The sequence below is a fragment of the Dipodomys spectabilis genome, unplaced genomic scaffold (genome assembly GCF_019054845.1).
Source record: "Dipodomys spectabilis isolate Male_0828 unplaced genomic scaffold, ASM1905484v1 ptg000187l, whole genome shotgun sequence".
NCBI classification, from domain to species: Eukaryota; Metazoa; Chordata; class Mammalia; order Rodentia; family Heteromyidae; genus Dipodomys; species Dipodomys spectabilis.
Genome location: NW_024870864.1, coordinates 1,795,549 through 1,820,321, shown reverse-complemented (window position 1 = coordinate 1,820,321; position 24,773 = coordinate 1,795,549). Strand labels below are relative to the sequence as shown.

The window sequence follows — 24,773 nt, the reverse complement described above, 5'->3', positions numbered from 1 at the left end:
AAACAAACAACTGATATGAACTTTCAATTTCTGCAATGTAGAAAAATTCTGCAAAACTGAGGAAAAGGCCTTCAGAGCAATGTGAGGGTAAATCTTGGCATATAGTCATGGACAATGATACCAAGTTGTTTCCAGTGGGAGGACAGAAGGACTGAGAAAACATGGCAAGTAACTATCTGGATAGTAATAGCATTTGCAGGTCCTCAGTTAAAAGTAAGTTCAGTTTGCAGCTGTATATTTTTCAAATGTAAGTGATTTAGGATTCAGAAAATGGAAAATTATAATTCAAGAGAAAAGGGTGAAATGAAACAACTTTTCTAAAGAAGCATGTCATAAAATAAGTGTGACGGATTTGGGGTGTTTTTAAACAACATACTTGCTCCCAAAACTATTTAAAAAAAGTAAGAATCCTTCATTTTCAAATACTGTTCTTGACATTGTGGATCATGAAAAGAGACTGACAAATGCCATTTAAATAACTCATACCTTCAGGACTACCTCGGGCTTACCTGGAGTCTGTCATTGACTGGGCCTTTAAAGGAACAGGAGGAGCTACACTCTGGCTGATGGCTGGGGACACCAAAGTAGCAGTAATAGTATTTGCTGCAAGAGGGACAACAGGTAGTGGCTCTTTAGGGTTCTCTGAGTTCTTTAAGGACTGATGACTGATGGCTGGAAGATTTGGAGCTCTCACTTCCCGCTGGAAGTCTACACTTGGCCCCATACATGCTGGAATGACCTATCATGTCAAGCAAAAAACAAAACAAAGCAAACAAAAAAACCCAGGATGTTACTAATCAGGCACTAGAGCTTTCTGAAGCATAGTGTATAGATTTCTTTCCCTTTGAAGCATACCTTACCACTTCAGCTATTTTAAAATGAAGCCTGCTACAAAAAAATGAAGAAGCTACAAAGAGTTTGTAGCTTCTGAGCATGGACACAACCCACAGCTCAAATTTCTAACCACAAGAAAATAAACACCGTTTATAATATATCAGTATTTTAAAACTATCTTCCCTCTCTCTACTTAATTTGAGAAACTGACGAATGAATCAATGTTATCAAATGCTCACAATTGTGTCCTGCTCAAATACCCTTGGCAGCCATTTTCTATTCAATAAATAGGCTATTTATGGGAAGGGTAAAAAGCTCTATACTTAAAAATCTTTGCTTCTCTACTATATGTACACAGATCCTAGGCAATGTTACAAAGTTAAAGACAGAGGGTTAATTCAAAGTATTCTTGTTAAAAAAACAATCAGAAAAAAACCCAAAAACAAAACAGCTGGGTGCTGGTGGCTCACACCTGTAATCTTAGCTACTCAGGAGGCTGAGATTTGAGGATCATAGTTGGAAGACAGCCCAGGCAGAAAAGTCCTTAATCTCTTATCTCCAATTAACCACTCAAAAACTGGAAGTAGTGCTGTGGCTCAAGTGTTAGAGAGCTAGCCTTGAGCACTAAGAGGCTCAGGGACACTGTCCAGGTCCTGAATTCAAACCCCACAAAACAAAAACAAACATCAAATATCTAGGGTAAAAATGTTGTTTCACAGAAATATGGACAAAATATAAGAAGTTCATCCTTCCTAGTCATCAAAAAGGGTAACTTAAAATAACTTATACTACTTTCTCACCTAACAGAATCATAAAGATAAAGAATCATAATACAATCCCTTATCTGAAATATTTTGAACTCAAAGTATTTCAGAATTTTTCAGTTTTAGAATATTTGCTTAGACTTACTAGTTGAACACCCCTGATTCAAACATCTGAAGTCCCAAAATACTCTGAAATTCTAAACTTCAGTACTAGCTGGCTATGTATGATGCTCAAAGTTTCAGATTTAGAGTTTTTCAGATTTCAGATTTTTGGATTATAGATGATCTATTATAGGTGATCTACCAGTATTCAATCTGAGTAAATATTTTAAGAAGAAAAAACAAGAGATGTACTGTACCAGATATCAAATATAAACAAGAAAGCTATAGGAAATATACAGTATAAAATAATAAAAAAAGCTCTATTGACAAAAATAAGGATATATTTTAGAAATGGATTCTTCAAATATAAAGATTTGGCATGTGAGAATTTTGATAAGGTTTTTGCCTACACTGGTCAACCCATTTGGACAATATATCTCTATACCACTGTATAGACAAATTCCATAAAGCTTTTGGCTTAGGACAGGAGATTAAGCATATGATTTATAATCTACTCCCAAGCAGACCTCAGAGAAATGTTAACACCTAAATAGCTGCTGGACTAGTCTAGGGGTTCCCTGGCCTCTAGAATGCATTAAGTATTTCTGTTGAGAAAAAAAACACACCCTTAAAAACCACTATTGTAGGTAGATACAGCTATTTATCTTCATGTTCCACCTGAAAAGGAGATGGGAGGTTGGTATCTGGAGAATTGTTCAAGAAGACTCTAGACTAGTAGACTACAAAAGAGGGTGTAATGGATACTATGGACTAAAAGTATCATATGTACAAGAATGCTCACTGCAACATGCTTTGTAACAGCTGCTATAGGACATATGTGTCCTGTAAGGAGTGACAGAAGACTGTACTATAATATGAGTTGGATTGCTATGCAAGTGAAAGGCCTACAAGATGTGCTAGGTTCAAAAAAGCAGAAAATAAGTCTTCTTTAAGCTGAAATGTCACAGCAAAACACAAACCACAGCAGTATCAGTGAAGAACATCCACTGATACATAAATATGTGTATATATCCATGTATATACATACATGTTCAGTAACAAATGTTCTTCCTAAAAAGATACAGGCTTAAATAAATATACCTATAGCATACATTTTTATTAGATTTAAAATAAATCATATATATGTACATATACATATATATATGTATATATCTTTTCTTTTTTTTGGGTCCGGTCGTGGGGCCTGAACTCTGGGCCTGGGCACTGTCCCTCAGCTCTTCAGCTCAAGGCTAGCACTCTACCACTTGAGCCACAGCGCCACTTCTGGCTTTTTTCTTTTTGCTTATGTGGTGCTGAGGAATCGAACCCAGGGCCTCATGCATGCAAGGCAAGTGCTCTACCACTGAGCCACCTTCCCAGCCCCATATATATGTATATATATACACACACATATATATATATATATTTTTTTTTGGTGGGTCCTGGGGCTTGATTTCAGGGGATGGGTACTGTCCCTTTACCTTTTGTGCTCAATGCTACTGCTCTACCATTTGAGTCACAGCTCTACTTCTGGCTTTTTTTGGTGGTTAATTGGAGATAAGAGTCTCATGGACTTTCCTACCTGGGCTGGCTTCAAACTGTGATCCTTAGATTTCAAACTCCTGAGTATCTAGGTTTATAGACGTGAGCCACCAGCACCTGGCTATATATTAAAAATAATTTCAAAATATTCTCAAATAAGGCATATGATTATCACAGTATTCTTTTTCATGGACAGGAACTCATTATGTAAAAGATTAAGCAAATATTATGAACTTTAAATTAATACTCAATAATTACAAACACCACCGGGTGGGTTACAGTCCTCACTGGAAAAGAGCAGGGACATACCTCAGACTTTTCCGGAAAAGCAGAGGGGTCCTGGTAGGATGGCTCCCCGACTTGGTGCAATTTTTTGTGAAGCTCATCCATTTTCTTTTTTAATAATTGTTCTTCAAAAGCACTAGCCTCCTTGCTCTTCATATAATGTTTGTCTTCATTTACTTTAGAAAAGACAGTTTGTTTACAAAGCTTAAATCCAGGTCCTCAGAGGAATATATATAAAATGAGTAAAAGGTCCCATTTTAGGATGGCATTGTCATGCTCATATTTATTAAGTTTGGTCAGTGTGGGGCCTGAACTCTGGGCCTGGGCGCTGTCCCTCAGCTCTTCAGCTCAAGGAGAGCGCTCTACCACTTTGAATCACAGCGCCACTTCCAGGTTTTTCTGCTTATGTGGTGCTGAGGAATAGAATCCAGGGCCTCATTCATACAAAGCAAGCATTCAACCACTGAGCCACCTTCCCAGCCCATGTATTTACCGTTTAGTTATAACCTTTATCTATTACCACCATGGTTACTATTATATTCAGGGCATATATGAATTGTAAGGAATTGACATGGTGATCAACAATATTATTTGGTATTAGCCCAGTATAATACTCAATACTTTTTATAAGCAATCATGACTTTGAAAATGATTTTTCATTTCAGTTTTTCAAAGACAAACTTCAAGCAACATGTTGAACTGAAAACTCTTTGTATAACTACTTAAAGATAATAATAATACAAAGAACTCTCCAAGTACTTTTGTGAAGTACATTAAAGTGCATGGAGCACACTGTGATTAGCTTACTTGGCCATACCACAGCCTGACTGGAGACTTACACCTATCTATGCACAGCTCAAAATGGGTCCAGTCCTGTATGAAGTAGGAATCGATCCTTCTCTTGGTTGTTGATCAAACATAAATAATATTCTCACAGAATAGTTATAGTCTCATCTACGTAGTAGAGAATCTTGAGTGGAAGATTCATTTTCCTAGGGTCTATGTTGTTATAATAAGAGCCAACTCTATTAAGGTATACATTAGTGAGGAACTAAATTTAGCCCTCTCTATAGCCATAAATAATATGGCACGTTGATCAGAGAACTCCTTTTGTTTCATTTGTTTAAAGTAGGTAAAGAACTTGGAAAATCTCTTCTGAACTTTCATTTCCAATCTAATCCTGTCATAGTATAAGTAAGTGGGCCAGCAAATTTCGAATTGCTGTACACAAGTACAAATCCACACAGATCATACTGAAAAACCTTAATGACATAGATTCTTGTGCAGTGTTCTCTCTACATGAGCAATGCTGTGAAGACAAGGACTGAGTTAGCATACAAGCATGGCTGCCATGTTCATGTTTAGCAAAGATTTCCAAGCCTCTTACAGATAAGCTACACACATTTTCTGCAATATGTCAGCATTGTCAATTATTTGATCAAAAATGCAATTACTATTTTAAATGACATACAAATAACTCAAAATATGAGATACAAGTACCCCATTGTTCATGCTTCCTTCGTTGATTATATTTCTGGGCTCTCAGCTCCTCAAAGGAAAATTCTGTGTCTCCACGAATAAGCTTCTCCTTGCAGTACATAATGACCTGCTGCACATCAGCGCTGGCTGCCGAAGATGAGTGTGTAGAGCATTCTGATTTAGAAATCATGAGTACCCTTTGTTCCCAACAAGGGAAAAAGACAACATTTACGATACTGGAAATTTACACTCTGAAAGGAAACTAAGTAATAGAGCAATGATTATACTTGCATATTTGGCTCTTTGTTACCAGCTGAAGATATTGCTCCAGAGACTTCAGAACTCTAAGAGACAGAAAACAAACATAAGTGACCTTTACTAAAAACAACAACAGCAACAAAAAGAAAACAAAGCCAACTTCATCCCAAATCAATATGAAAATGTTTCAGTGGAAGAGCCTGGACTCAAATAGATTTATACATGTGCTCATATTATGATTAAAAGCTGAAGCTTTAGTTTGCAACACTATCATAACTTTTCCTAATGAAAAACTCACCAAGAACAAAACACATAAAACTGAGCAATTATGTTAATCCTCAATAAATCCTTGTACACTTGGAGATAGAGACCAAAAAACCTCAAGGTTTGAAAGACTCCATCTCAAGTAATGGGTAGGTAGGGTAGCATGCAGTATTATCCCAGCTACAGGGGAAGCACAATGGCTAGGCACAGGGCAGGGGAATTCTTGGTAGGGCAAAAAGCTCCATGGGAATAAAAATCATACATGGCAGAGAAAGACAAAGTTACACTTATTGGTTGGTGCTGATGGCAGATGAAAAGGTATCATTTGATGCTTCTGAAGAAATAGTATTTTTTCCAGTGCATAAGAATAAAGTTAAAGGAAGATAGGTCCCAAGTTTGAGAAGAGCAAAAAGAAGTCTAGAGAAGAGTGAAAAGATGTTTAAATCTCTATAATTAGGCCTTAAAGGGTGAACTGGGAAACCTAACAGATACACAAGACATAATGAGTGAGCTGGGACACTGGAAGGAGAGTCCTGGTTGAGGTTATGGGCACCAAGACTTTTTATTTTTTTCAGCAAGGCTCAGTAACTTCCAGTTAGAAGCGACTCAAAATAGGGATTTCTTTGGCCAGTGAAAGAAACTGGAAGAGAGAGAGAAGGCCACTGACAGATAAGGAAGTGAGGACAGGAGTTGTGTGGTGGGGATCTCTGGGTCTGATGACTGCTAATATGAGTTGACCAGGAGTAGATGACAATAGGCCAAGGAAGCTGCATGAAGGTTGAGTGACAGGAGTCAAGGTCAAAGAAAAGAGAAGCCCAAGGGGATATAGAAAGTAGTCAAGATGGTCTGTTTAGTACATTCCTAGTTTTCATACAACTTAAAAATGTCTTTATTACCTGACTCTTAGAAACATAGGCTGGGTTTTTTTCTGGACTTGATTTTGATGCTATTGCTTGGTTTAAAATCTGGGCATTTTGCAGAGGTTCTGAGGTGCCAGCTATGAGATGAGACAAAGTAAGGAAAAAATATTAAAATACTGTATAATACATTCCCTTGCTCATTCATTCCATGCACTCACATTTTTCTCAGAAAATGGAATTAAAACATTTTTTAAATCCAAATATTATACAAACAATTTTCCTATCAATTAAAAACACCCAAAAAAGTATAGGAAAGAAACATAAAACGTTGCTGAGTGCCAATGGCTCATACCTAGGAAGCTGAGATCTAATGATCGCAGGTTGAAGGAAAGTCCCTGAGACTTTTATCTTCAATTAATCACCAAAAAGGTAGAAGTGGGGCTGTGGCTCAAGTGATAGAGTGCTAGTCTTGAGCAAAAAAGCTCAGAAACAGTGCCCTGAGTTCAAGCCCCAGTACAAACACACACCAAACATATCATCTTCCTTTCCCCAACACACATAATTTTTTTTCTATAGGAAAAAATGGGATCATATTTCCTGAATAGATAGATAGATACACATAGACGTAATTTAGAACAGAGTCTAGAATCTATTTTGGAAACTTTTTACTTTTTGAAACAGTATCCCTATGTTGCTCAAACTTCAGTTTCCTGCTTTGGCCATTCAAGTGTTGAAATCATTGGGATTACAGGAGTAATCTACCATACCTGACAATATCTTTTATGTATGTATGTATGTATCTATCTATCTATCTATTTATTTTGGTCAGTCCTGGGGCTTGAACTCTGGACTTGGGTGCTGTCCCTGCACTCATCAGCTCAAGGCCAAGTGCTCTACCGCATGAGCCACCGCACCACTTCTGGTTTTCTAGTGGTTTATTGGAGATAAGTGTCTCACAGACTTTCCTGCCTGGGATGGCTTTGAACCATGATCCACAGATCTCAGCCTCCTGAATAGCTAGGATTACAGGCATGAGCCACCAGCGCCCGGCTCTGACAACATCTTTTAAATACCTCCCTGTCTCACTTGTTGCAACAGAATGAAAACATCAAGCTTTCCTTCTAAGTTTGCTCTATTAAAGTGCTAAGATATGTAAGACAGAAGTCTTGGTCCTAGGGCTATTTATAGGCTTTATTATTATTATAGTGCTATCCCCATGACCCAAGACAGTAGAGTATGGTTTTCATTAAATAGTAGATATATATTTTTGTTTTTTCAAGACAAAGAAAAAAATCAGTGAAAATTAAGAGACTCAATTATTAACAATCTAGATCTTTTAGAAAGGATTATTTACCTTGAGCTGGCAAACGTGTTTCAGTAAGGCGAGCCTGAAAGAACCTAAATGATGGTAGAAAAGATGTCAATGTAGATTATAAATTTAAAGTTGAACACATACATATATTCAAACAAACTAAATATAAGCCTGTGAACACTGAGGATGAAAAAGAACATAAAATGGAATTTGAGTTGCTTCAAAATTAAGGAATAAAATTCAGAGTGTATCTTCATATCTGAAATACCTAGTAGAAAATGTCCTTGCTGTGAGCAGAGGCTATCACCTGGAATCCTAGATACTCAGGAGGCTGAGACCTGAGGATCACAGTTTCAAGCCAGCCCAGACAGATAGGTTCATGAGACGCTAACTACCAAAAAGTCAAAAGTAGAGCCTGTGGCTCAAGTTGTAGAGCACTAGCCTTGAGCAAAAAAGTTCAGGGACAGTGTCCAAACCTTGAGTTTGAGCCTCAGGACCAGCATACACACACACTCAAAAGTCATCCTTTTGCCCAGGTTAAGTCTACATTTCTCAAATCCACATAAGATATATACTTTTTTCCATGTCTGAAGTCTGCAAATATAACCCAGGGTGTTTGAACTCCTACTTTAGCTATTTTGTACATTTGGAACAAAATGAATATAGCGTTTTGAAGAAAGAACTGAAAGTATAAAACTTCAAAAGGCAGACAGATTAATACTGTTCAGGCAATGAGAAGTTCTCAGATATGTCATTTCATGGCACTTTTACATATCAACCGTCAAAAATGTATAGTTCCCAAGCCTGAGCAAGAGTATATATGAAGGTTGTAAGGAAGAGATATACAACAAGATGCTAAACACAGCTTAGCTCTTAATTTAAACAAATCAATTGCAACCAAACCTTTTTACATGATGAGGAAAGACAGAAAATTAGATGATATTAAATTATTGTTATTTTTATTAAATGATTATGGAGTACAAGTTGTAAGAAATAATCTTTTGGAGATATTTATGTGGTAGAGTTTGAGGCAAAATATCTGCTGCTCTGGAGCTGCTTTAAAATTCATCAGCACAGAAAAAAAATGACAAACCATTAATAATTATTAAAAGAATGTGCTGTATAAATGGAGGTTTCTTAATTTTTTAATTTTATTTATTGTAAAGATGCTGTACAGAGGGGTTGCCCTTACATGAGTAAGGGAATGAGTACATATCTTATCAAGCATTGTTACCCCTTCCTTTGTTCTCCCACTATCCTTTCCCTCCCTCTCCCCTGCACCCCCCATCTCATCACCCCACCCCCACAAAGTTGTAAAGTTGAATTCCAATATACTGTCTTGTGGCTATCATTGTTGCAATGGGTCATCAAATGGTGGTTTATTATACTAATTTTTCTTTTTCATGTTTTTGAAATTTTTCATAATAAAAATATTGAAGTACAAATACTATAGCAAAGTATTCTCTTTTTTTTTTTGCTGGTCGTGGGTCCTGAACTCTGGGTCTGTGCGCTGTCCCACAATTGTCACCACAATGATAATAGTAATATTTCTGGGCAATTTCTTTTCTTTATACTATTCTATATTGAGCACATTTCCCACAAGAAGGATTTCCCACTAAAATGGATAGCACAAATTTCTTTTTTTTTTTTTTTTTTAATTGTTGTTGATTGTGGGGCTTGAACTCAGGGCCTGGGCACTGTCCCTAAGCTCTTTTGCTCATGGCTTGTGCTCTACTACTTTGAGACACAGTATCACTTCCAATAGCATAAGTGTTTTAAAAGCAAATATTCTATTCTTATTTTGAAACTACCTGTACTGTTGTTGCAGTAGTTCTCTAGGTTCAGCTTGGTTCTGAATTCCTCTCCGAAAAACAGCACTGGCATGCTGCAGTTCTCCCAGGGCTTCTAGATGTCCCGCCCAGAAAATGTACAGAGGAGATGACAGGGTTCCAATTCCCTGGTTGTACAGAAACTCAAAAAACTGATGGAGGTCATTGTTGTACTCAGCCTATAGGAACCCAACCAAAAACAAAAAAGAAAAATGAGATGGGGTGATTGAGAAGAGGTTACCAGGTATATGGGCTGTTGGACAGGGAAGGAGTAACTTCTAATAATGAGTAACAGCAGGATATCCTAGTAACAGGATAATTTTGTGTTTCAAAATAGCTAGAGAAGATTCTTAATGTTCCCAAAACAAAGAAATAATAAGCAACTGAGGTGATGGATATGTACTTAGCCTGTGCAGATCATTACACATTACATATATATATATATATATATATTGAAATATCTATCATACTGCATTTCATAAACACATGTAATTACTCTGCATAAAAGTATGTAAATAAAGACACTAGGAATACTAAATCAATCCATAAAAATACATAAGGACAATGAAATTATTAGTATACGTCAGGTCCAGAATCCAGACAGCCCTCCACTGTTCAGTCCTCATAAAGGACTGAGGATAGACACTGCATAGGTAAAGGTGTGTATACTTTTGACAGCAAACCAAACAGTTAGGTTCTTTCCTTAACATTCAATATTCTTAAAATTATCTGCACTATTTTCCAGGTGAGTGAGTCTGATAATTTTATTACATGAAATATTACTTTTCTCTTAATTTGAGCTTGTTCAAGTTCCACAGGGGCTTATTTTATAGCAGTGAACAAGTTCATGTTTACTCTTATTCACTCCATGTGTCATTTCTATTACTAGAGCCCATGCCCCAAGCTTTTATTCCAGGCTTTGTCCCAACCTCTTAAAGCCTGACCTATCATATCTTTTTAGTACTAAATTTAGTCTTTTTTGGGGCGGGGGTAGGGGGGTCCGGTCGTGGGGCCTGAACTCTGGGCCTGGGCGCTGTCCCTCAGCTCTTCAGCTCAAGGCAAGCGCTCTACATACGACTTGAGCCAACAGTGCCACTTCCGGCTTTTTTTTTTTTTCCTGCTTATGTGCTGCTGGGGAATTGAACCCAGGGCCTCATGCATGCAAGGCAAGCGCTCTACCACTGATTCAGCTTCCCACCCCTAAATTTAGTGTTTGAGAGGTAGTTTTTATTATTGTATATATTTAATTTGCTCCCAGAGGCCCTGTTAGTACCTGGGAGTTTCTGCTTATCTTTATCTTCCCCTCACCAAATGTTTCTAACCCAACATACATTCTATTGTTTTACGCTTTCAGTTTATGTCTCATGCTGGAACACTTGCAGATTTGAAATAAAGACTATTTTTTAAAATTAAATCACTGTCTAAATACAGTGCATTTTCTTTCTAAAATAAACATTTCTGCCCATAAAATTAAAAAAAAAAGACTGGATAAAAGGAAGTTAAATAAAATACCAGCACCAAACAATCTTAAGATCTAGGGAAAAGCAAAACAAAACAAAAGAACATGATTTTGATCTGATTAGCCATCTGATAGTATACTTACAAATTTTAAGCAATAATTGATGAATCTTGGGTCATTGTGGTATCTCTTCACATCTAAAAATTCCTTCACTAAATGTTCTAATGACGTTATCAAGTAGTCTTTATTATCAGGAAAATTCTCTTCTATCCACTGCAAGTAGCTAGAAAGACACAGATAATGTTAGTTTTCAATAGAGTAGCATATAGTTGGTGTTAAGGGAAAAAGTAAAGTAAATACTGACCTTTCCCATTCTCCAAGTGGGTCACTGCCTTTGTAGTTTCGCATATGGGCCTCAAACATTCTAGAACAGTGAAAAGCACATATGTGAGATACTAAAGATAATTCTTAAGAGCAAAAAAAGAAAAAAATAGAAATCTCATTTATATCTCTTAACATAAAAAAACAAATTATCAACACAAATGCTATAGTATAAAATTTGAAACAACATTCACTCAGAAGTAGTTAGAAAACTCAGAAGCCCTTTCCTGATGAAAGTTCATCTCTAGCTCTATCCCTGCCTTTCCTTCACCTGGTCCCAGTGGCATAGCTTCTTTTTTTTTCCAGTCATGGGGCCTGAACTCTGGGCCTGGGTGTTGTCCTTCAGCTCTTCAGCTCAAGGCTAGTGCTCTACCACTTGAGCCACAGAGCCACTTTCAGCTTTTTCTGTTTATGTGGTACTGAGGAATCAAACCCAGGGCCTCATGCATACAAGGCAAGCACTCTACCACTGAGCCACCTTCCCAGCCCTTGGTGTAGCTTCTTTGAGGGGCCATGTCTGGGAGCTTGCTGCTCTCTTCCTAACAGTAGGATTAAGAAATGATCCTACTCAGACCTCTCATCTTGCTTCCTGGAAGAATAGCTAGAACAAGATGGAAGAAGGCTTACACCTACTTGAGTGAAAGCCAGAGCACCACAACTTAAGAGTTTCCTGGGCTCAAAGGTAACACATTGCTTCTAAGGAAGAGCATACCACAGTGACGGTACGTCAGTCACTAAAACTTTCAGAGGACTCTGCTTCTCTTATTTCCACATACCTAACTAAAGCAACTAAACAGCAGCCAGTCACAATGGCTCACTCCTATAATGCCTGCTACTCAGAGTTGGAGGTAGAGATCATAATCTGAAGTCAGACACAGGCAAACACACAAGATCCTATCTGAAAATAACTAAAAGCAAAAAAGGGCTGGGGGTGTGGCTAAAGTGGCAAAGCACTTGCCTAGTGAATATAAGGACTTGAGTTCAAACCACAATCACACACACACACACACACACACACACACACACACACACACACACACACACACACACACACAAAGAAAGAGAAAAAGAAAAAAATTAGCCAAACAAAACAAAACTCTTCTGGGAACTCAGATGCGGAGGCAAACAAATGAACAAAGAAAACATTTAATATGTCAAGTTATATTAAGTACTAAGAAGAAAACAAAACCAAACCAAACAGGAGAAGAGGATAAGAGTGTGGTAAGTGTTACTATTGAAGGGGATGACATGAGATCAAAGCCAGGCAGCCACACTATCAGGAGGGAAATGGTCAAACAGAGAGAACTTCAGGAACTGGCTACTTCTAGGAACAGAAATAGAATCAGTGTGGTTTAAATGTGATGAGCAGGAGAATGTAGAGTGACAAATTCAAATTCATTTTAAAATGTCTACTTTTTTCCTCTAAGAAGTAGGGGAATGGGGAAATGAGAACCACTTAGGAAGGACTAGAGTGGAAGTGGTGGATGGTATTGGGCCAGGGTGACAGAAGTGCACATGATGTACATTTCAGAGGAAGTAGGGTGGGGCTTATAGATGGGACTGGTTTTATGAGAAATTGTAAGTTTTTATTAAAAGGGATTAAAATATTTTACAGGAGACCTAAAAATATATTTCTTTGGCATACTGAGTTATTCAAAGAAATTATAGATCTGCACAGCAACCTTTTTGTAACAGAAATTTGCCACAATCCCATATGAGGTCAACAGCTGACCTCTGATGCTTTTTATCTGCCTCATCTTTTTGTGACACTTTTTTTTAAAAGTAATTTTGTTATTATTAAGGTGTTGTATACAGATGTTACCATTTCATAAGTTCTGGGATACTTTTATTTTGAGACTTTCATGGATTTGTACATGATGAAATGTCTATACCTTTTCTTTTAAAAAATCTATATCAAATTATTCCAGAGAATAAATTAAGGAACCTTCAAAACAGAGGGAAAATATTATATTTCACTCTCTTCTAGATATCACCTTAGTACAGAAATGAAACCAACGTTCCTCATGAATTAAAATCCAGATATCAAAACAAAAAAAGCAATATCAAGGCAACTGTAAGATAATACAAAGTTTCTTTGTACACATCAGATAAATAATAGTTTAAAAAAAAAAAAAAAACTACCACCAGAGACAAGAGAAATGACAAGCTGGGGAAAAAAAAGAACTTCTAAAAATTGAAAATGAATAAAGGCATAAAAGATAAAAAAAAAGCACTTCACTGAGAATTACCAGCTATGTGTGTCTGTGTGTACACGTGTGTGTGCTGGTCCAGAGGCTTGAACGCAGGGCCTGGGTGTTATCTCTGAGCTTTTTTGCTCAAGGCTACAACTTGAGCCACAGCTCCACTTCTAGATTTTGGGTGGCTAATTGGGGTAAGAGTCTCATGGGCTTTCCTGACTTGGCTGGCTTTGAACCACAATCCTCTTAGCCTTCTGAGTAGCTAGGATCAGTGAACTGCCAGCAGCTGGCTTGAATTACAAGCTTTTACACATGGAAAATAAGTTCAAACTCTCTCAAAAGAGAAATCTACTTTATCAAAGTACAACTTCTCTCTTATGCATCTGATTGGGAAAAATAAAATGTGATACGAGCAAGAAAGTAGGTAACAGGAAGCAGGTATTCACATCTTTCTTGCAGGCAAGAGTGCATTCAATACCTGCCAATAGAGTTAACCATCCACTCCACCTTCACCTGTTTCAAAATTTTGACAGAATACCTGAAACTGTAGAACTATAATATTGTGTCCTTTATGTGTTGCTTTTTCTGATACATACGTAGGTATAATTAAACTTAATTTGTAAATTAGGCACAGAAACAGATTAACATGAATAATAATAAAATATTTAAGCACAAATGAAGACTTTTTGGGGATGGTATCCTTTCTCCCAAATCAACTTCTTCAACTCTTTTGAAAACATGGCAGAACAACTTCTGTCTCAGTAGACACAGTCTCTTGAGTAATTTTATATTTTTTCAGCCCTAAGTTATTGCTGGATCTCTCTAGCCATCCCTTAGTTGTGCCAATGGCTTGGTAAGACTTACCGAAGTCTTTGTTATATAGGCTCTTTGCTGTCTGGTACAATTTACTGCTGACAGAATACATCTTCTGTTCTGTGTTTCATTTCCAAATTTAATGTCTTTTTTATCTTAAGCACTTATCATATATTATGGCAATAACATTTGCAGTTTGTAAGTATGACAGCAAAATTTTCTTTTTCCTTCTTCACAATTTCATGGAAAAGATAAGAGGTTCTTATCATAGATCTTAGCAATTACACTATGAATTTCATTCATTTGTTCTTAAGTCAAACACTTGCACCTTTTCACCACTACAAGGAAGCATAATTTTGTATTCTCTTTGGCATATCTGAATTGCCAGCATCACATTCTTGTGCTTTGGAATCACTATTTAGGAAATTAAGGCGTGTGTACACAAGGCACTATAGAATACCACTAAGTCAATAGGTAGGATACTAAGGAATTTGGCCATGGTACACAGAGTCAAGAGTCATTTCCTCAAACTGCAAAGAGCAGGAAGGTGCAAGATTTCATCAGGCTACACAGAATAGTGTCCAATTTATTTTTCAATTAAATTTTATTTTAAAGGTGATATACAGAAGAGTTACAGTTACATAAGTCAGGTAATGAGTACATTTCTTTTTAAACAATGTCACCCCTCTCCCTCATTTTCTCCCAGTTTTTCTCCTCCTGACCACCCTCACAAGTTGTATAGTTCATTCCAACCATGTCTATTGAGTACCACTGCCGAATTGGTTTACTCTTTGTCCCACCATTTCTGTGCTTCCCCTTTTTCTCCCCAAATCAAATAAATTTATATACAAGACAAAGGGTACAGAAATCAAAAAGTGACCAAAGGGAATAAACAGAAGGAAAAAAAATAACTGCAAACAGGATAATTAAGAAAAACTTCATTTCCATTTCTTAGAACTCATTTCGATAAGCATCATTTTATGTGACCATATGCACATAGCTATTAGCTCTTGCGAGCCTCTCCTGAGAATATTCTTTTGGTTTCACTGTGTGACTGTTTAAAGTGCTGTATAATTAATCATGTCCAAGTGTAACTATTTGTCTTTTACTATCCATTGGATTTACTTGTAGATTTATAGGCACATTTCTAACTATTACAAATGAGGGAAACCATGAAACCTATGTATGTTTCTTTGAGTCTGGCTTACTTCACTTAGTATATTTTTTTACAAGTCTTTCCATTTCCTTACAAATGTCACAATGTCATTCTTTCTGATGGAAGCCTAAAATTCAATTGTGTATACATATATTTCTTGATCCATTCATCCATTGAGGGGCATCTGGGTTGATTCTAGATCTTAGCTATGGTAAACCATGCTGCAATGAACATGGTTGGGCTGTTGGCTTCAGTGCAGCCTGGTTTGTGGTCATGCAGGTGAATGCCCAGGAGTAGGATGGCTGGGCCATAGGGAAGGAAGCCTTATGTTTAGTCTCATCCAATTTAAAACTGAAGAAATTTCTGGATTTTCCATTTAAAAGAATTAGACCACAGATGTTTCAGGTAACTGAAACAGTGGGTAAGGGGATAACTGTAAACCTACTTTGGGAAATCTAGAAATCAGATACACCTGTGTATATGCCAAAAACCATATGCATATTAGTTTTACTGGAACACTATTTGTAATAGCAAAAGACAAATCAACAGCCCAAATGCTGTATGAATTTGTAAAACTTTAAAAAAGTGTTTATGTATTTATTTCCAAGGATATTGTTAGGCAAAAAAATGTCATGTTTCTCTGCTACATTTGATGTGAGATAAAGGCAGGAAATGTACACACACCTACACAAACATAGATAGACTAAAAAATATATTTTCAAAAACAAACACTTGAAAAACTAGAAGGTTGGTTATATAGGATGGAGAGAGAATAGATAGGTATAAAAAGTTCCTGGAGAATACTTTTCTAAACCTATTTCTAAATTTGAATCTCTAATGCCTCCTTACATCAGGATAAATCCCTATAAGGTCAGAACCTTTCTCCCAAAAATGGGTGATACAAGTTTGCTCAAGATAAACAGTTCATGCTCTCAACATCAACCACATCCCTAGGAAAATAGCTAACACCAGTTAAAACTACACAGTCAGTTCATTAGAACAAATTAGCTTTAAAAAAAAAATCAAAATAGATCTGGCAGATTGCCCTTCTAAACCAGAGTTGGACTCCCTTTAAATGAGTGGACTCCCAAAAGAGAATGCCTTCCTTGTTGGACTGATTGAAGACAATCTAAAAGACTTAAACAAATGTTTGTTTTGACTATATTAGTTATCTGATCCCCAAGAGATGTTTAAAACACACACACACACACACACACACACACACACACACACACACACACACACACACGCACGTTTTACTTCCTACCACACATGATTAAACCATTTTGCATGCTTTTAAATCACAGGCTGGGTCAGTCACCTAAGTTATAAAACAAACGTGGAACTTTAAAAAATGGTGATGAAGGGCTGGGAAGGTGGCTCAGTGGTAGAGCGCTTGCCTTGAGCTGAAGAGCTGAGGGACAGCGCCCAGGCCAGGAGTTCAAGCCCCACGACCGACAAAAAACAAAAAAGGTGAGGAAAATGGCAGGAATGACCCGACAATAAGCAAACCTTTTTTCTCCCTTCCGTCAAGTGCCCGGTATTCAAACCTCGATGGGTGTGAGAGCGGGGTGAATTCTCGCTCCGATGGGGTCAGCATTTTTGATTTACTTTTATATTTTTCGTTATGCCGAAATCGCACCGAGGTGGCGCTTTCCTGCCACCGAGGCGTCTGTCCAGACCTGGGTCCTCACGGACGAGCGACAAGAGCTCTCGGCCTCACACCTCGTCCCGTCCCCACACGGTCACAGGGCAGACAGGTAGGCGGGCGGCGGTGGGGTGTCCTCGGGCACGGCACCCACCACACGAATGGCTCCGGAAGCGGCCCGGGCTAGGGAGCGGTGGGCCGGGCTGCCACAAACCCAAAGCCGGGGGGGGGGGGGGAGGGGGGGAGATGAAGGAGGTGGGGAAGGCCGGGGGATGCTGGGAGCTGAGCCCAGCACACAACCTGTGGGACGCTGGGCCTGCGGCGGAGGGCGACGCCCTCGCTTCACTCCCACCCCTCCAGAAGGACTTACTGAAATACATTTTCCGGGTTGTCCATGGCGAGGAGGACGCGGGGACGGCAGCAGGCCCAGCTGCTGCGTGAAGACTATTCGAATCTCCCGCGCAGCCGCAGACTCTGCGCCGAACGTTGGCGAGACGCCTGGCTATTGGACACACTGCAGACGGGCTGGCCAATCGCTGGGGCCGTTGCCGGGAGACCAGGCCCGCCTTCCCTCTTCTGGAAGGTCCTCCCACTTGCTCTTGGCCTAGGATAGAACTGAAACCGAGCGACCTCTGAGGTAAGGTGTGGAAGTCCGGGCGTCCGCGCCGCCAGGGGGCGCGAACCTTGGTTCCGGTGTAGGGATTAAAAACTCTCCAAAGTGCAATGGATTTGCACAATCCCAGGATTAACATTTTGTCCTAGGAAGATTTCTGGAGACGGCCTTCGGTCCTCAGAGCGGCGTCCTCTGCGTGCCGTTTGCAGTTGCTGTGTCTGGTTCACAGAGAGATGCAAAAGAATCCAGATGGTCCAGTCTGTCAAGCCAGGGGAGATGCTGGAGTATCCTTTAGGAAGATAGGCCAGGGAGACAGAGGCTCAGCCGGGACAACTAGCTCCTCAGGAGGCTGAGGTTCGAGGTTAGTCGTTCGAAGACAGCTGAGGCAGGGGCTTCCCTGTAAAGGAAAGGGGCTGGGACTCTTACAGACTTGGGGACTTGATGTCATTGATCTGAGAGCGCGCGCGCGTGCGTGCGTGTTCGTGTGTGTGTCTTGGAGTGATGAGTTTGGGCAGGTAATGGAATATGTGAAAGTTCAACCTATTTTGTAGGAGGAGGCACTCTGGAGACCAAACTCTTAGGAATTATAAATCCTTTAATTAGCTACCTGAACATCTAAAGAAGAAATGTGTAATGTGTTTACGTGTCCTAACAGTGAGTTGAAAAGGAATTCAACTTCAATCAAGCAGTCTCTGCTCCTTGGATTTTAATAACTTCCCATTCTAGCTCAAGGTTGTCCTAAGGACCTCTGGAGAATGCAAGTAAATGGTGAAGAGCTCTTTGTGACTACTTTCCCTTTTGAAAGAGGTCCTGATGATGTGGCTCCTAGACCTCTAAAATTCCTAAATACCTTATTAAATCCTCATGCTCTCAGAGTCCAGAATTTCTCTAGCATGTTGATCATTGTGTGTGTGTGAGTGTGTGTGTACACGCGTGCGTGAGTGCATGTGCACCTGTGTTCGTGCACACTGTTCCTGAGGCTTGAACTCAGGGCCTGAGTGCTGTCCCTTAGTTTTTTCATTTAAGACTGGCCCTCTACCACTTGAGCCATACCCCACCTCCAACTTTTTGCTGGTTAATTGGAGGTCAGAATTCATGGACTTTTGTTGCCTGGGCTGGCTTTGCCCCAGAGACACTAAGATCTCAGGCCCCTGAGTAGCTAGAATTACAATTGTAAGCCACAGGCACCCATAATAGTGATCAGTTTGGATCCACACAAGTATCTGATTTGTGAGCCTTATGCAGACACTGATCATTCTGGGATCTTTAGAGAAGTGCTAGGTTCTACTGTCACCAGAATTAAAATGTTTCAATCAAGAATGAATTAGGAAATCTTGGCATTGCATTTGTCCAGAGCTACATGCTATTGGATTTAAACCCAGTTACACCCTTGCATTTGTCTTTAAGAAGCAGTGGTTTTGTCATAGACACTCATTTAAATATGATAAATATGTTTTTCAGGAACTTTTTGAAAAGAAGTTTCATGTGCTGTTTCCTAAGGCTAGAATCATTCTCCCAACCCCCCCCTCCACAGAAATATTATATTATCTTTATATAACAGGATTGAATGGAGACCCTCTAGATAGCCTGACATTTTGATGAAGAAATTCTGAAACCCCTGAAACACTGGCAATGTACAGAGATCAGTATAAACAGAAGACACTAGGGGCAGGCAAATGGGTCGCTCTGTTTTATAAAATCTCACTGCTTGGCAACTTGTGCCATTGGCCACATTTGAACTTTAATCTATTCTAACCATTGTTTTCTTTTGCCTTTTTTCTCAGGCCTGTGTTGAGAGTACAGCAGTTGCCACAGAACTTCTGAGCCCATTAGGTAATAAGTGTCACTTCAGTAGCCTTTCCTCCCTTTCATTTCTGGCATTGTTGTTGCTTCGTTTGCCAGAGGGTAAGGGGGAATTTAGTGTGATCTGTGTGAGGTCAGCTGATCAGCTATGTCTACGAAATGCCCTCAGTGTGTTAGATGCAGAACCATATGCCTAGAATTCTCTCTTCCTGCCAAACTCTACCTTCTAGGCTAACTTCAGTAGTCAATTTGCATATAATGAAAATGACTCTAATAAATATGTCACTTATTATAAGGGTAAATAAGTATTTTTATTTGTATATAGGCTTTCAGTGACCTGCCATTCCAACACTGTATTTTCTAAATGTACTAGAAGAACTAAACCAGGCCATTACAGGGTAATCAACGTCAACCTTGACTTTTCTAAGAGGTAGCAAGTGACCTAAACTCTAGTGTGACAGTTTCTTGGTCTGAAAAAATAAGTCTGCTTATTTTAAAAAATGTCTCTGGCTTTATTCTTTAGTGTTATATAATTTGTGACTTAATTCTTGATCAGTCTTGGTGTGTCACATGATATCTAAGATTGTACAAGATTTAGAAGAGGACACTGTTGCTTTTCTCTGTTTGCTGATGTGAGATAAGCAAATAACTGTAGGTACACTTTTCCCTGGGAAATATTCAACCATTTAAAGTATCAGTAGTAGATGCATGACTAGCACATTGTGTACAAAACATCATAGAAGATTGAAGATTTACAATTAGAATAGTTACAAAAAATAGAGAAACTGATGAATGATTTAGGGGACTACCAATTATCCTGATACTCTTTAGGGTGTTCTGTGAAATCTTAATCAACTAGCCATTTTGGCTTAATCCATATTTATTTGTTCCAATCGTCTTGAACATATAAAACTAGGTTACAGTCCCTTATGAGGAAAATAGTCATCTCTCAAATAATTCTGGTGGCACTGACAATTGCTATAGCTATAATGCAAATGCAAATCAAAACAACATTGAGGTACCCCCTCACCCCAGTTAGAATGGCTATAATCAAGAACAGATGCTGGAGGGGATGTGGACAGAAGGGAACCTTACTGCATTGTTGGTGGGAGTGTAAACTTGTTCAACCACTTTGGAAAGAAGTATGGAGGTTCCTCAAAAGTCTCCACATAGAGCTCCACTATGACCCACCAATGCCACTTTTGGGCATTTACCCAAATGTTCACAAACAAGAGCACACTAAAGCTACCAGCTCGACTATGTTTATTGCAGCCTTATTTACCATAGCTAAGGTATGGAACCAACCCAGATGCCCCTCAGCAGATGAATGGATCAAGAAAATATGGTATATATACACAATGCAATTCTATGCCTCCATCAGAAAGAATGACATTGCCCATTTGTTAGGAAATGGAAAGACTTGGAAAAATTATATTAAGTGAAGTAAGCCAGGCCCAAAGAAACATAGGTCCCATGGTTTCCCTTATTTGCAATAACTAGTATATGACTGAGTCAAGCAGAAAAGGTCAGATATATTGATGTTAGGGAAATGAACCCTGAGATATGTATTCAAATGTTTTGTTCTTTCATGCCATTGTTTCTAACACATTTATAAGACTATTTCTTTGTTGCTATGTATGTCCCTCCCCCATGGTATAACCCCTGCTTTCACTGTATTTGATGTCGGTATAAATTGTGGAGTGGAAGGTAAAAAAATAGTTTAAATAGGAATACAGGTGGACCCATTGCAACAATGAGATGTACAAGTCGTTACAACTTTGGCGGGGGCGGGGGGAGGGTGGGAAAGGATGGGAAGGGGAAACAAAGGAGGAGGCTACAATGCTTGATAACAAATATACTCATTATCTTGCCCATGTAATTGTAACCCCTCTGTACAGTATTTTCACAATAAAAAAAACATTTTTGTGGTTGATTCTTTAATGTTTTCTACAAATATAGTCATGTCATCCACAAATAGTGATAGCATTACTTCTTCCATTCCTAGTTGAATATCATGCATTTCTTTTTCTTCCCTATATGATTTAAGTATAAGTTCATATGGGAACTTATACTGTGCTTAATATGAATAGTGAGAGTAGACATTCTTTTCTTTCTTTTTTGTGGGGGGAGGGGTCCAGTCATGGGACCTGAACTCTGGGCCTGGGCGCTGTCCCTCAGCTCTTCAGCTCAAAGCTAGCACTCTACCACTTGAGCCACAGTGCCACTTCCAGGTTTTTTCTTTTTTCTTATGTGGTGCTGAGGAATCGAACCCAGGGCCTTGGGCATGCAAGGCAAGTGCTCTACCACTGAGCCACCTTCCCAACCCTAGACATTCTTTTCTTATTCTTAATTTTAGTGGGGAATCTTTCAGACTTTCATCATGAAACATGAGGTTAGATAATTTAAAATTACTTAAATAATTTAAAATTATCTTCAAGTGATTGTACAAAGGGGTTTCAATTCAACATGTCAATTTATGAGCACAATATACCTTGATCAATGTTTCCTCCTTCATAATTCTCTCCCATCTCTTCCAACCCCACCTATCCCCTCTATTTTCCTAGAATTTTCACATATATTTATTGAATATTATGACTGTATTCCTTACCCTTCCTCTATTTGTCTACCTCTCCCCTTGACACCACAAGTTTCAGCCTCCTGGTATTCATTTTGTTAAACAGTAAGATAATTGTTCAAAGGAATTATATCATTGGAATCCTCCTGTGCATCCACTATACTTTAGTTAAGATGCTTGTGTATATATGTTTGTGACCCTGTATTTGTTTGCGTAAACATTTATAATTTAGATCTAACTTCCACATAAGAGAGAAATATCGTAAGGACACAGACATCCTTGTCTTGTTCCTAATTTTACTGAGAAGTCTTTTCGTCTCTCATCATTAAAGATGAAGCTAGCTGGGATTTTTATTTGTATGTTTATTGATTTAGTGCTAGTCCTGGGGCCTGAACTCAGGGCCTGGGTTCTGTCTTAGGGCTTTTCCTGCTCAAGGCTAGTGCTCTACCACTTGAGCCACAACACTACTTCTGGCTTTTTGATGGTTGATTGGAGATAAGAGCCTCACAGACTTTCCTTTCCAGACTAGCTTTGAATCATGATGTTCAGATTTCAGCTTCCTGAGCAGCTAGGATTACAGGTATAAGCCACCAACATCTAGTGATGTTAGCTGTATTTTATGAATGTCCTTTATCACGTTGAGAAAGCTCAGCTTGCTAGTATTTATTTTGTTTTATATTTGTAAAAGAGTAATGGATTTTGTCAAATTCTTTTTCTGTATCAGTTGAGATGTTCATGTGTTTTATTCTGCATTCTGTTAAAACGATGTTAATTGGTTGTCATATACTGGCTCTCACAACTCTTGTACTCTTGGGACAAATCTTACTTGGTCATGGTGTATATTCTTGTAAAATGTTGCTGGATTTAGTTTGCTGGTATTTTGTTGAGTGAGTATTTTTGTCTCTAGATTTATAGGGGCTACTGGTTGTTGGGTTTTAGTTTTATGATGTCTTTTTCTGGTTTTGGTATCAGTAAAATATCAGTTTGATGGAATTTGTTAAGAAATGTTCCCTTGTGTTAGTCACCTTTTTATCACTGTGATGAATATTGGGATCCTTTTGCACTGCTAGGACAGGAATCTTGGGTAGGTGAGGAGGAACTCTTCTGGCTGTTTTGATGGCATTTGTCTCTGTGTGAAGACAGCAGTAGCATTAGAGGTAGAGTCCACTGGTGTTACAGAGTTTGTTCCAGTATTTGGTGCTGAGAACCTTCATCCCTTTCCCTAAATCTGACAGCTCTTGAGCCTTGGATTTAGGGATCCTTAAGTCCTTAATAAAGGCAGCTAGTGCTGCACCTCTCTGGCATTCTTGGAGCAACCAGGACCTGCAGCTTCTTTTGTCTCTGATTCTTTATAGCCTTCTGACTTTCTTCAGCCTCAGCTCTTCACCCTCTTCTGCTTTCTCTCTAATTTTGCTGTCCCTTATTGTCTCTGACATATCTGATCCCTACTGCTTTTACCCTTTCACTGTTACCACTGCTGGCTGTTACGTTGCCACTGTTGGAATGGCAGCTGCCTCCATTGATGCTTCTGAATCTGCAGTCTCTTACCACTGCCACCACTGTCTCTACTGCCACTTCTAATGCCATTTGGACAAGAGCTCCCTTGGCTACCACAAGTGGCTTCTGCTGACTCTGCCTCTACCATGGTGGCTGCTGCCAGCTCTGCTGTCACTGGCACTACCATGGCTGCTATCTGCCACTGCTGCCACCTCTTTTCCTTTCTTTAGATTGAAAAACATAAAGACAAGAAAAGATCACTGGGGAGAAGGTGAGGGTACCTCCTGGCTGACTCTTCAAAGGAGCCAAACTCATTAGAGCTATTTTTATTATTGCAGAGGTTATGTGTTTTGGCCCATGGAAGTCTGCTATGTGCTTTTGAATAATCTCAGCTCTCTAGGATGACATCCTTTTTTTTTTTCCACAATAGAAATGCAAGTTTATTAAGGGAATGAGAACAGCCTTGTTTGTACTGTAAAGATGCCTGAGGTCCTTGGGCATCTCTGTCCTAGCTTCAGCCAAGAAGCTCGGGTTCCATTAGTGGAAAGTGTCTGAAAGAACAGAACCTGGCTGCTAGGTACTCACTACTACTGGTTAGGTGTTGCTTCTCCACCTTTTTTTCTTTTTTTTTTGTTGGTCATGGGGCTTGAACTCTGGACCTAGGTGCTGTCACTCAGCTCTTCAGCTCAAGGTGAGGGAGAGAGAAAGGGAGGGAGGGAATGAGGGAGAGAGAGGGAGGAGGGAGGAAAGGAAACTGGGAGGGCAGTGAGGGTTACCTGGTATTTGAGTGAATCAAGTTCTCTGCATTTTGATAGATTGACTCCAGCTGGAGCCTTCCTTCCCCAGTCTGCTGGCAGAGGCTGAGCAGCTGTGAGCCTGGCTGAGGCTTGTCATTTGGAACAGTTTCCCCCTCCGTTTCTGCTGTCTGGTGAGGCATGGCAATGATGATTACAGAATCTTCATGTGGTAGACCACTACCTGCATGGGATCACTCATCCCAAGGTTAAAAAAGAAAGCACTCGTGTATCCTGTGAGCCAGTGGATGGGTTCTGTGTTAGAGATGGGTGTGTATGACATACTGTTGAATGGTGTTGAGACACA

The 24,773-nt window shown here is 39.1% G+C and overlaps 1 protein-coding gene across 1 annotated transcript in view; it reads right to left on the bottom strand.

Moving 5' to 3' along the window:
- Window positions 1-17,642, bottom strand: part of LOC122121346 (mitotic checkpoint serine/threonine-protein kinase BUB1-like) — a 42,563-nt gene extending 24,921 nt beyond the window's left edge. The window contains exons 1-10 of the mRNA XM_042695521.1: window positions 17,555-17,642; window positions 11,353-11,412; window positions 11,133-11,271; window positions 9,512-9,708; window positions 7,743-7,786; window positions 6,425-6,525; window positions 5,298-5,350; window positions 5,028-5,203; window positions 3,552-3,703; window positions 510-739 (exon numbers count right to left, since the gene is read on the bottom strand). Coding sequence (XP_042551455.1) covers window positions 510-739; window positions 3,552-3,703; window positions 5,028-5,203; window positions 5,298-5,350; window positions 6,425-6,525; window positions 7,743-7,786; window positions 9,512-9,708; window positions 11,133-11,271; window positions 11,353-11,412; window positions 17,555-17,580 — 1,178 coding nt within the window. The 5' untranslated portion in view covers window positions 17,581-17,642. The remainder of the gene's footprint in view (window positions 1-509; window positions 740-3,551; window positions 3,704-5,027; window positions 5,204-5,297; window positions 5,351-6,424; window positions 6,526-7,742; window positions 7,787-9,511; window positions 9,709-11,132; window positions 11,272-11,352; window positions 11,413-17,554) is intronic.
- Window positions 17,643-24,773: the final 7,131 nt, after the last annotated feature.